Here is a 13,584-nt window from a genome sequence, read left to right as displayed (position 1 = left end):
TCCGTTAAGTTAGTATCTGTTAGTCTTTCCTTTGTCCTTAATGATATGAACATAATAGGAACTTCAAATTTCCTGTATATTTAATTTCCTGAAATCTTGGGCTTAGACTATAACTGAAGACCTTAGGTTGTAATGAAGCAAAATTGTTAACAATTGTTAAATCAAATTGTTTATCCAGGCTACAGGTAAGGTCAGCTCAACAGCTAAGGTAACTCTTTAATTGGGTCATTGTGGCATCAGAGGTAATTTAACCAATCATCATTCCTCAATAGCTGATTGGCATGCAACAGTTCCGTTGGTTGTAAGGAGGGGGACTGGACACATGTAAAGTTAGTAGACTACTGTGCCAAACTGTCCCTATTTTTAAAGGTTCCGTGGCTGCCAGCTATTTGGACATCAGTGCCTGAAAGACTCTCTGTGGTACTAGTGCCTCAGGTGTGATGCACACTGAAGTAGCACTGCTGGGGAAGTGAGGCAGGAGCATAGGCAAAGCTCTTAAAAGTACAGGGACATTGGGACTCTCAGACTGGGCTCTCCTGTCCGTCCTTTCATATAGTGCCAGTCTTTGTAATATAGCCCTCTAAACCAATAAGTCACTTGCAAATTAAGGGGCAGATTCACCAGTACACTTTGGCTGCTTTGTACTGTTCTGGAAATGCAAAGTAGCTGCAAGTCTGGGTTAACTACCTAGTGCACTCTGTCTGCCTTATGTTTAGGGGCGTACCAAATTCACAGCCATGAAAAACGCGTCATGGACCATGAAATCGGGTCTCCCCAAAAGGAAAGGTGTGGGGGAGGAGCAAATAGCTGGGGGTGGGGCGTTAAAGGGTTACAGATTGTTGTAATAAGGCAAAAATTGAGAGTCTCTATTCAGTGCATGATTTTTTAGTTTCTAGCAAAGTTATGAAGTTAAGTTCACAGGCTTGTCTTTTGAAAGTATTGTGCAGGTTTCCTGATGAGGACTGATAGGTCAGATATAGCATGTTCGCTTTGTGAAAAGTGTTCACCCATAGGTGATGTGGTGTTTTAGTCTTTTGTTATTTTCCTCTGTGAGTTCGTTCAAGTGCATAGTGATTGTCTGGTTTCACCCACGTAGTTGTTATTGGGGCATTTAGTGCACTAGATGAGGTACACCACATGTTATGATAGACTTGTAGGACCCATGGATCTTGAAAGGTGTATTGTGGAGGATTTGATCATTGCAACAGTAGAGATATGTCTTCAGGTTTTGCATCTGTTCTGGCAGGGTCTAGTGCTGCTTTGAGTTGTTGTGTCCTGGTCTGTGGGGAGTTTGCTTCTGATGATGAGGTTGGAGAGGTTGGGGGTTGTTTGAAGGCCAGAAAAGGGGGTTCAGGTAAGATTGCTTTCAGGATGGGGTCTCTATAGAGTATGGGTTGTAGTTATTTGATCTTCAGAAGCAAGAAGCCTACTAAACAACCACTGGGGCCACTGAATGATCGAGATGCTAAAGGAGCACTCAAGGACGATAAGGTCATTGCAGAGAAACTAAATGAATTCTTTGCATTGGTCCTCACAGCTGATAAGTCACAGTGATAAGTCATCAGCACCAGATGGTATTCACCCAAGATTTCTGAAGGAACTCAAATGTGAAATTGTAGGACTACTAACTGTAGTTTGTAACCTATCATTTAAATCCGCTTCTGTACCAAATGACTGGAGGATAGCTAACGTGATACCAATTTTTAAAGGGCGATCCAGAGGTGATCCCGGCAATGACAGACAAGAAAGCCTGACTTCAGTACTGGGCAAACTGGTTGAAACTATAATAAAGAACAAAATTGTCAGACACATAGATGAACATAATTTGTTGGGGAAGAGTCAACATGGTTTTTGTAAAGGGAAGTCGTGCCTCACCAGTGTATTAGAATTCTTTGAGGGGGTCAACAAGCATGTGGCAAGCAGGATCCAGTAGATATAGTGGATTTGACAAGGTCCCTCACCAAAGGCTCTTCAGCAAAGTAAGCTGTTATGGAATAAGAGGGAAGGTCCTCTCATGGATTGGTAACTGGTTAAAGGGTAGGAATAAATGGTCAGTTTTCAGAATGGAGAGAGGTAAATAGTGGTGTCCCGCAGGGGTCTGTACTGGGCCCAATCCTATTCAGCATATTCCTAAATGATCGGGAAAAAGGGGTAAACAGTGAGGTGGCAAAATTTGCAGATGATACAAAACTACTCAAGATATTTAAGTCCCGGACAGACTGTGAAGAGCTACAAAAGGATCTTTCAAAACTGGGTGACTGGGCAACAAAATGGCAGATGAAATTCAATGTTGATAAATGAAAAGTAATGCACACTGGAAAACATAATTCCAACTATACATATATAATGATGGGGTCTAAATTAGCTGTTACCACTCAAGAAAGAGAGTCATTATGGATAGTTCTCTGAAAACAACCACTCAATGTGCATCAGCAGTCAAAAAAGTGAACAGAATGTAGGGAATTATTAAGAAAGGGATAGATAATAAGACGGAAAATATCATATTGCCTCTGTATAAATCCATGGTACACCCACATCTTGAATACTGCGTGAAGATGTGGTTGTCCCCTCTCAAAAAAGATATATTGGAATTGGAAAAGGTTCAGAAAAGGGCAACAAAAATGATTGGGGTATGGAACAGTTTCCATATGAGGAGAGATTAATTAGACTGGGACTTTTCAGCTTGGAAAAGAGATGACTAAGGGGGATATGATCGAGGTCTATAAAATCATGACTGGTGTGGAGAAAGTAAATAAGTGTTGTTTACTCCTCATAACACAAGAACTAGGAGACACCAAATGAAATTAATAGGCATCAGGTTTAAAACAAACAAAAGGAAGCATTTTTTCACACAACGCACAGTCAACCTGTGGAACTCCTTGCCAGAGGATGTTGTGAAAGCCAAGATATTTCTTCAAAAAAGAATTAGATAAATTCATGGAGGATAGGTCCATAAATGGCTATTAGCCAAGATGGGCAGGGATGGTGTCCCTAGTCTCTGTTTTCCAGAAGCTGGGAATGGGCAACAAGATGGATCACTTGATGACTGCTGTTGTCAGATGCTACCGGTGTGGTGCTCTGCTTTCTCCTATGTTGATATCACGCGGCTGTGTGCATGTGTTCCCTCTATGTGCTGTCCCAGCTCTGCAGATAGCTGACACAGCAAACCCGACGAGAACCCCCAATAACCACAGAGTCTAGTAAGATGCAAAGTCACGTCGACTAGGTTTATTGCGACCTCGGACACAGTTGCAGTTCCCCGTAGATTACTTAGTCTACCAGGCATAGTACTAATAGATGCCTCTTGGCAATGGACCCGGCTCAGTCAGTGGCGGGACTTTCCACTGCCCCCTCGGCCGGACAAAGACACCACCCCAGGGATACATTCTTATACACAGGTACAAACAAGTTACACATCACTCCTGACGTATTGAGGTGCAACCCCTCTACGTAGCAAGGTACAACCCCTCTACGTAGTAAGGTGCCGCCTCTCACCTTGTACACGTTGGTTCGATCAAAACAACTCTATCCATCATTTTACCCTTTTGCCCCTGTCATTGGGATGGGTCGGCCTGTTCCAGGTTATCTGTGGAATGTTCCGGTATAGTGTATGTTCTGATATCTGGTGTCCAGTACCTTTTAGGTATGTCTCTTTTTGCAGCATCAGCCCTTTCCTTGCCAGCTTCTGTGAGCAGGGCCTGCCTCTGGCTCACAGCTTAACGTTGCTTTATGTTAGCAAAGTCTTGACCATTACTTTAGTTAAGGCCTTAGGCCTCATACCAGGCCTCTGATACCAAGGTTTATATCTCAGGGCCTCCTCTTACTACAACTGCCTGTTCTGTTCATTCCCTCTGGGGCACCTGGCATTGGCCACTGTCGGAAGACAGGATACTGGGCTAGATGGATCTTTGGTCTGACCCAGTATGGCTGTTCTTTTGTTTTTATACCCCATATGGGTTCCAGTGGTGGGTGGCCGTAAGTGACAAATAGGGGTGTGTGGGCAGAGGAGGTTTGTTGTTGAAGGCAGTTTTGAGTGTGCCAAAGTGTATATCCTGGACTTTCTCGTAGGAACATATTCTGTGGTATCTGAGTTCTTGGCTATAGATAACAGATTTCTTGATGTGTTTGGGGTAGGTAGTGGATCTATGAAGGTAGGTGTGGATGATCCTTAGGTTTCTTGTATGTAGTTGTCTGTAGGGTTCCATTGTTGACACGGATTGTGTTGTCAAGGAAGTTGATGCTAGTGTGGGAGTGTTCCAGAGAGAGTTTAATGGATGGGTTTTGGTTGTTGAATTTGTGGTGGAAATCTATGAGGCAATTTAAGTTGTCTGTCCAGAGGACCAGAAAAAGGAAACTCCACAAAAAATAATAAAAGACAGAAACTCTGTATCGCCTGTGGGCGAACACTCTTCACAAAGCAATCACTCTATATCTGACCTGTCAGTTCTTATCCTCAAAGGAAACTTGCACAACACTTTCAAAAATGAGCCTGGGAGCCTAAACTCATAACTTTACTAAACACGAAAAATTATGGACTGAGTAGACACACTGGATTGAGGGTTTATTACAACAATCTATAATTAACAACCCCCTTCCCTCCCAGCTACCTCCCCACCCCTGCTTCTGAATGGTGTTAATGGGCCACTTCACCTTGAATGGTCCCTTGAAATATGTGTTAACTACTTATGCTAAACAAACTTTTCCACCTTGTATTAGCTGTGAGGTTGAGTTCTCTTCCCAGAACTGAAGAAGAGCTCTGTGTATTAAGCTCGAAAGTTTGTCTTTCTCACCAATAGAAGTTTGTCCATTAAAAGATATTACCTCACCCACCTCATTTCCTAGATTTCCAGTTTCCTAGATTTTACCCTTAAATTGGTGATCTATATTCCCAACCTTAACTCAGTGTTAACATAGCTTTTGGGCTAGCAATAATTTTGAATGTGCATGACGTTGAAACGCAGCTTATTGGTACATACTTCCTAATTGAGGAGCTGATGTCTAGAAAAGACTTTGTCTAAATGCTGGATCTGCATCACAGGAAACAAATCTCCTAGTTAAATAAAAAATGAAGCCTTTTCTAGGATAAGAAACTAAGCATCCGGACGTACTGAAGGCTTTTAAAAGATACAATAGTCTGAAATATATTTCAGCCTTTTTTTAGTTAAATTTAGCTATATCCTTCTCTTAGGAAGAAAAATTAAAAAGACCTACATCTGATAAAGCTAAGATATTTTGCTGATTAAAGTGTTTCCATTATCATTTGTGATATTTAGTTATGTTGTGTTGTCTTAATAGTCAGTGTCAATTTAAAATAGTTAAATAACTGTATTACTTACATTTTAGCTGGCCTACTGTGTTGTACAGTTCCTGGAAAAAGATACGACATTAACAGAACCAGTAAGTGTTTTTCAATTGAGTATTTTATTTTTGTATTTCTCATCTGAATTAAAATGTGTCAGTGCAGTTCTCTCATCAGTGATAGCATTATTTGCCAATACTAATTTTGAGTAATTAACTGTAGACACTTCCGGAAAAATTAGGGTTTGTAAATCCAGGACACGTGCCAAAAAAGAGAAATAATTTTTTATTTTGAAAGCACAGCTATATCTATTGGTAATAACTTGTGACAAAAATGGGAATATAGACTAGAAAATAGTTAAATTGCTGAGATCATGTGACTGACCTCAGTATTGGGAAAAGATCCTCAGTGTTCTTGGCCATGCCTTCCCAGTTAGTTGATCAGAAATTGGATTTTTCTGTCCAACTGGAAATTCTGATATTTTAACATTTGTTTTCATCCTTAACTGGGACAAAAAGTCAAAATACTGAAATGTTTCATGCAATGAAAGATCCTGAAAAACTTTGGTACGCAAAATGTTGAAATCTTTATTTCAGCAAAATGAAATCTAGTGCTAGGGTGACCAGGTGTCCGATTTTTGACCGGAACACCCGGTTGAAAAGGGATCCTCGTGGCTCCAGTCAGCACCTCTAACCAGGTTGTTGACTGTCCAGTTGGCAGCGCCACACAGCAAGGCTGGCAGGCTCCCTGCTAGCCTCTGCACCATGCAGCTCCCGGGAAGCAGCCGGCATGTCCCCGCTCCAGGTCCTATGCATAGGGGCAGCCCAGGGGGCTCCGCACCCTGCCCCTGCCCCCGCAGCTCCCATTGGCCAGGAACTGCTGCCAATGGGAGCTGCAGGGGTGGCGCCTGCGGACAGGGCAGTGCTGCCTGGCCGTGCCTCTGTGTAAGAGCTGGAGGGGGGACATGGCGGCTGCTTCCGGGAGCTGCTTGAGGTAAGCGCTGCCCGGAGCCCTCACTCCTCTCCTCCCCCACCCTGACCTGCCCCAGCCCTGATCCTCCTCCCGCCCTCAGAACCCCTAAGTCCCAGTCTGGAGTACCCTTCTATACCCCAAACCCCTCAGCCCCACCCCAAAGTCTGCACCCCCAGCCAGTGCCCTCATACACACACCCCCTGCACTCTAACCCCCTGCCCCAGCCTGGAGCCCCCTCCTACACCCCAAACCCCTCAGCCCCACCCCAAAGTCTGCACCCCCAGTCAGAGCCCTCACCCACCCCCACCCTGCACCCCAGCCCAGAGCCCCCTCCCGCACCGTGAACCCCTCATTTCTGGCCCAATCCAGGAACCCACAACCCCACTGCAGCCCCCTGAGCCAGCCCAGTGAAAATGAGTGAGTGAGGGAGGGTGGGGAGAGCAAGTGACAGAGGGAGGGGGGGCATGGTGTGAGAAGAGGCGTGGCCTTGGAGGAAGGGTGGGGCAGGGCAAGGGTGCTCAGTTTTGTGCAAGTAGAAAGTTGGCAACCCTATCTGGAGACATTCTCAATAGAGCAGGCACTAGGCATAAGCAGACGAAGCAATTGCATAGGGCCTCGAGCACCTCAAGAGGGTCCCCTAATCACTTTTTATTATAAGAACTTGCCTGTTTTAGTACTGGGGGGGGGGGGGGGGAAATATTCCAGTTTACGATCGGTCCAAGGGGCTAGTACCCGCTCTGATTCCAATATCAAAATGTTTTGTTTGAGGTCAGTTCAACATTTAACTGTCTGAGCTGCCAGAGTGCGTCATGGGAGTTGTAGTTCAGGTGCCTTGGGCCCCCATTCTCCTCTATGGGCCTGGCCAGACTTCCTCTCCCATGATGCACAGCAGCAGGTCAGCCAACAAACTGAAATATTTCAATTTGGGATGATCTGATCCAAAACAAAATTTTCATCTTGTTTTTCCCCAATGGAAAATTGATTTTTTTTTTTTTTTTTTTTTTTTTGGTATAAAACTGAAATTTTCCCACAAAAAAAATTGAATGTTGTTGAAACCACTTTTTTTAAACAGAAAATTACTGACCAGCTCTATTTACAGTGCAGGATTGTTCTCAAAAGAAAAATTAATTGTGTTTGGACAGTAATATTGACATGTGCACAGCAAATATTTTTTAGATATGGTGGTAGGTGCCAAAAACAGTTGGAGCAAATGACAAAAGTTAGAGCTTCTCGGCATATAAGAATCTATGGACACAAACTGTAATCCAGAATCCAAATTTATAAAAAACAGTTGTCTCTGGCCTTATGGTTGAAGAAAACCTTGAAAATATGAACAGATTGCAAATCAATGCAGTGTTGTCTTCCTGAGTCTTCAGTCAGTCTGAAACTCAAGAAGAGGTGTGAACTGCCTTGTTCAGATCAATGGATTAAGTCTGAAATTTAAAGATGAATTTAAATATCAACACTAACTATTTCACTGATGATCATTATTGCAGAAACATTCAGCAAATATTCCATAACCCCAAGCTGCCTGTGACACTGTCCCAAGTGTCAAGAGCCCCAAATGTCCCTTTCCTCAACTGTTAAATACTCCAACCTGGTCCTTAACAAATTCAACATTGCGATTATACATCATCAAAACAAAGAGACTAAAAATGTGGAGACAGCATAACATTTAATATAAAAATAGGATACTGTGCTGATTGTATTTTTAAAATATTTAAAAAGTTGTTTTAAAAGGGATAAATGAAACAACTGTAAAACTTCAACCCTGCTTTAGCAGTGTGCTGCAGAATTTACTTAGGGTACGTCTACACTTACTTCCTGGTTCGGCGGCAGGCAATCAATCTTCTGGGATCGATCCCAGAAGTGCTCGCCGTCGACGCCGGTACTCCAGCTCGGCGAGAGGAGTACGCGGCATCGACGGGGGAGCCTGCCTGCCGCGTCTGGACCTGCGGTAAGTTCGGACTAAGGTACTTCGAATTCAGCTACGTTATTAACGTAGCTGAATTTGCGTACCTTAGTCCGAAGTGGGGGGTTAGTGTGGACCAGGCCTTAGTGATCTTGTCACAGATTTTAGGTCCCGGTAGCAGTACATTATGTTCAGTGAGGGGGACACAACACAATTGAGCTAAATTATCAAACAAGAACACCAAATTCTGCTGCAGTGTTAACTTATTCTGTCTCTTTGAAATAAACTTAATTCCAATCCTCTTCTCCCCTACAGAAACACACAATTGAGACTTATAATTCTGTTTACTCTAACACAAAATTTTTCAGATTATTTTCTGAAAATGGGATTTTTATGTTCTTGAAGCAGCTCCTTACCATGGCTCAGAGCCCCCTCGTCCCTGTCCCATATATGTCACAGAAGAGAGGGCTTGCAGCAGGCCCTGACTGCAGCCATAGGCTCCAGATAGCCCTGCTAGCCAGACTACACTGTCATTCTCCTTGCTCCACGGGTGCAAGCCACATTCCAGTTCTGGTTCCCCAACTCCCTGCTGTCTGTCTCCACAGAACAGTGCAGAGAGCATGCACTATAATCCAATTAACTCCCCATTGTGGGGAAAGCTTTAAAGCAAGAAGCAGCTGCAGACAGGTTCCAGCAGGGCAAAGAGATTGAAAACAAAGTATCAGGCACCTGGCTTCAACATCATGTCAAATTTCAGTGGCAAAAATGTTAAATTCCATGGCCAGACAGTCCACAGAGCTCTAAGTGTATGTCTACACTGGAATTAAACACCTGGTGACGTTTGGGCTTGGAGCAGCCCAGCCTGAACGTCTACTCCACAAACAGCCCCGTGAGCCTCAGTCATCTGACACAGGCCAGCCGCAAGTGTTGAATTTCAGTGTAGACGTACTGTGAGATGAATGGAGCATTTTACTCCTTTTGAAGATTTATTTCAGATTCTTTGTATATTCGGCGAGACAACATTGGCTTACACTTTTGCAGCCATGAGGGCTAGAAATATATTTTTTTTTAAAAAAAGCGGAGATTCTGGAGTACAGTAACTCCTCACTTAACGTTGTAGTTATATTCCTGAAAAATGCGACTTTAAGTGAAACGATGTTAAGCGAATCCAATTTCCCCATAAGAATTAATGTAAATAGGGGGATGGTTAGGTTCCAGGGCAGCTTCCCCTACTCTGCAAGCACCAGAGGCGGGGGGTTCAACTTTCAGCCCGCCCACTCCACTCCTCCCCCCACCCTTGACCCACCTCTTCTCCCCCCCCACACCTCCTCCCCCTTTACTTCACTCGCTGTGTCCTGGCTCCTCCCCTCTCCCTTCTAAACGCCACAAGCCAGCTGATTACTGTGTAGGGGAGGGAGGGGGAGGCACGCCGAGTCCTCGCCGGGAGGGGGGAGGTGCGCCGAGTCCTCGCTCCTTCCTCCTCCCTCCTGCCCAGGACAATCAGCTGGCTTGCGGCGTTTTGGAGGCAGGAGGGAGGGGGAAGGAGTGAGGACTCGGCGCGCCTCCCCCCTCCCTCCCCTGCCTCCTGAAAGCCGCAAGTCAGCTGATTGCTGTCGGCAGGAAGCAGGGGAGGGAGGGGGAGCCTGCACGCCGAGTCCTCGCTCCTCCCCCCTCCCTCCTGCCTCCAAAACGCCACAAGCCAGCTGATTGCTGTGGGCAGGAGGAGGGGGAAGGCGCTGATCTGCAGGGTCTGCGGGCGGGGGGCATAGGGAGGCTGCCAGCTGTGGAGAAAGCAGGCAGCCAAACAACGTAAGAGTGAAGCATTGCACAACTTTAAATGAGCATGTTCCCTAATTGATCAGCAACGTAACAACGAAACAACGTTAAGCAGGATGACTTTAAGTGAGGAGTTACTGTACAATTCTTCAGAAGTGGGATCATAAAGTTCTGGATGTAGATGACAGAATTGTGCAACAGCTTAAAGGAGAAAGAGATCAGAAATGTAAAGCAACTTTGAAAGATTACGAAGCTCCACAGTAGATGAAATAGCACAGAAACCCTATAACTTCCATCATGTTATACTGTTGCTTTCAATTCATGTCTTGCCATTGTCAAAGAATGTGCACAGGTGTAACACAGGGCAGAATTTAGCCCAGTGATCAAAAGAATTTTAACTAGATTTTAAAGATGCATGAGTCTGAACAGAATCTAGCTCAATCTGCTAGCAAGAATAAAATGTAGTAAAAACTTACTTTTACTGCTTTAAATAAGCAAATATGATTTTGACTGAACATGTGGAACAGATACATTAAGTGAGAAGACCCTATTTTTTGCATAAAACTATTTTAAATTGAAAATTGTGCATATGCAGTGATCCACTTTCCTAAATAAAGTACTGTCATTTTCTTTTCTTTTTTAAAAAAAAATTGTTACGGCAAAGTTATCATAAAACATTAACATACTACATCATACATTAGTTATTACTTATGATCAGGTTAATATTCAAAGCACCTAGCTGAAGATTCTGGCTTGCTGGCTGGGGACCGTTCCTCTCCTGAGTACACTAAAAAGGTGACTAAATTTCTAAATACCTATCCTCTGTTTGGTGCTTCTCATGTGTACGTACTTGGTGTGAAACCTTTTCCATTACAAAGACAGTCTATATTTTACTATACCACAAATCATAGGTGAAGTCACATTTTTCCAGTAATATGCAATACAAAATCTTGCTGCTAACAATAAAAAAATAAATAAATTGTCATTTTGTTTAAAGTGAAGATCCTTTACTGGACCATTTTGTAAGCAGTTCAGAGGATCTCTAGGAAGTTGGCATTTTCTTATAAAATGAATCTCTCATAATTTCCTCCCAAAACCGTCTTATACCTTAATACAACTACCACACGTGCAAGTATGCTCCCTTTTCTGCGAATCCCCTCCAACAGAGTATGTCCTGAGTAGCAAAAAATATGGTGGGTCTTAACTGGAGTCAAATGCCATGTATACAGTAATTTATAAACATTTTCTTTGTGAGCTACACAAATTGAAGATGTATATCCCCTTTCCCATGCAGAGACCCACTCATCTAGATCAGTTTTTGTCCAAATCCCTCTCCCATCTTTTCATCTGGGTTGTTTTCCTAGCAATATCTTTTTCAATCAAAATTGTAGTTTTCTTATAAATTAAACCTTTTGTTCCAGCTTGCTCCCCAGGTCAACTCCTCAAATGTGGTTAAAGTTCTATTGTGGGAGGGGGCTCAGGGCTGGGGCAGAAGTTTGGGGTGCGGGGGGGATGAGGGCTCTGGATGGGAGTGCAGGCTCTGGAGTGGGGTAAGGGATGAGGGGTTGTGGGGTGCAGGCTGCCCCGGGGCTGCGGTGGGGAGAGAGGACTCTCCCTCAGGCCTCTCTCACCGCAGCAGCTCCAGGCTGCGGGAGGGACTCCTCTCCCCCGGCCACAGCAAGTCCGGGGCAGATCCGCGCTGGGGCTGGCGGGGAGGGGCACTGCGGTGAGGGAATTTAGGCTGTCTTGTATCCAAATTAACAATGTAGTGCAAGTTGATAACTTAATTGGTCGTTAATATAGTAAAAGCACCCTGATTGGATGTTAATTAAATCACACAGTGTTTTAATATCATGTGCTTCAAAGAGCCATAGGAGACACTTTGAGTGTCACTGCACTGTAGTCTTGACACTTCAGGAATGCTTGGTTCGGTGAGCAGCAAGCTCTATACACAATTCCTGTAAATAATGGGGATTGTCCAACAGGTACATATGGCTGTAGTTGAACCCCTGTGAAGTCTAAAGCAGCTGTCAAGATTGGAGTATCCAAATTTTGCAAATGCTTTGTGTAATGTGAGCACTAGGCAAATGTTTGTATGCTAGCCTTAGTAAATAGACTTTTGGGGTTTTAGTACGTTTTGAAGAAAACATTTAAACAGTAATGCTTAAGCAGCACTTTTAAAATATGCAGTACATGTTAAGTACCTGGTCCCTGTTCTTTGTAGGCTTCCTTAGCATTGTAATTTCCAGGCATGGGTATCTAGCTGATGCATACTTGAAAAATAAAAAAAAGCTATTTTTTTATGCAGCTGGAGTTCTCTGAAAGTAATATCCCCATAGGGACACACCTAACTTCTTAGGCCTGGGCATGAGCCATTTACTCATTCCAGCTGAGAAAGAAGACATTTAAAGATACTAAATGACACAATTAAGTCTCTTGGACACTTTGACTCCAGGAAATGATGGAAACTTTAGACTTTTTAGTTAACCCTTAGTTTCATGCACATGAGGACTTGAGCTTAATTAATTCATACTCCAAGTAGAGGTGTATATAGTAATTTCTCACTATTCTGTTTTGTTTGGCAAATGTTAACTGTCTGAAAATATTATCTGTTTTTCTCTTGCATTGCTCAAGTTGTTTTGTGCCTGGGGAGGCAGGCAGGCGAATAAGCTATTATGCTTGTAAATTTTCTGTTATGTAACCAAGGAACCAAAGTTTCAGCATAATTATATAATTAAGTAACTAAGCTGTAAGCTAATTAAGCAACAGAAAAATTACCAAGACTTTATTGAAAATGTATTTATGTAAATAAACTGCTTAACATTGTAAATCCAGCAAAACTAGGACAGCTAATTTAAATAAGAATGACTCCCTTTCCACGCCTCTTGAGTGTGGTGGGGAAGCAGATAAATGGTAACCAATAAAGATCTGTGTGAAGGAAAATCAGAGGTTAGTCTCAGTAAAATTTAGGAGTTTAAATTCTCTCCCCCCCCCCCTTTTTTTTGGGGGGGGGGTATTATCTTTACTGTTCCCACTTTGGAAAACTAGTGGATGAGCTCAGAAGTCTAAAAAGTAATGCCATTGGGACTAGTACCTTGCAAGAGAGCCCTTAGTTCATTTCAACACTTCAGGTTGCAAGATTGTAACCCCATTTGGTTTGGCTAAGATCCCTCATTTCATAGAATATCAGGGTTGGAAGCGACCTCAGGAGGTCATCTAGTCCAACCCCCTGCTCAAAGCAGGACCAATCCCTTGACAGATTTTTGCCCCAGACCCCTAAATGGCCCCCTCAAGGATTGAGCTCACAACCCTGGGTTTAGCAGGCCAATGCTCAAACCACTGAGCTATCCCTCCCTTTTTTACCAAGTGTCTGACAGTGGTGACAGCTTGTTTCAGGAGTCATGTTGTCCATGTCTTAGATGGCTGATTTATAGGGTAAGTTTACACAGCCCACAGAAGTGAGCCTCCCAGCCTGGGTTGATAGACTTGGGCTGGCAGGGCTTGCGCTGGTGCTCTAAAAATAGCTTTTATGTAGACAGTGCTTTGAAGTTGCAGGTTGGGGTGGAGCTCAGGTTCTGAAGCCCACCCCCATTCCCTAAGCTTCCCATTAAGACTGGTCTTCACA

At 43.6% G+C, this 13,584-nt stretch overlaps 1 protein-coding gene across 1 annotated transcript in view; it reads left to right on the top strand.

Moving 5' to 3' along the window:
• PPP2R5A (protein phosphatase 2 regulatory subunit B'alpha) overlaps positions 1–13,584 on the top strand; it is a 99,299-nt gene that overhangs the window by 76,755 nt on the left and 8,960 nt on the right. Inside the window, exon 8 of the mRNA XM_065400306.1 lies at positions 5,344–5,397. Within this exon, the coding sequence (XP_065256378.1) occupies positions 5,344–5,397 (54 nt within the window). The remainder of the gene's footprint in view (positions 1–5,343; positions 5,398–13,584) is intronic.

This window comes from Emys orbicularis, chromosome 3, assembly GCF_028017835.1.
Source record: "Emys orbicularis isolate rEmyOrb1 chromosome 3, rEmyOrb1.hap1, whole genome shotgun sequence".
Taxonomy (NCBI): domain Eukaryota; kingdom Metazoa; phylum Chordata; order Testudines; family Emydidae; genus Emys; species Emys orbicularis.
The sequence above is the reverse complement of the archived record's forward strand: the minus strand, read 5'-3'. Positions and strand labels throughout refer to the sequence as shown.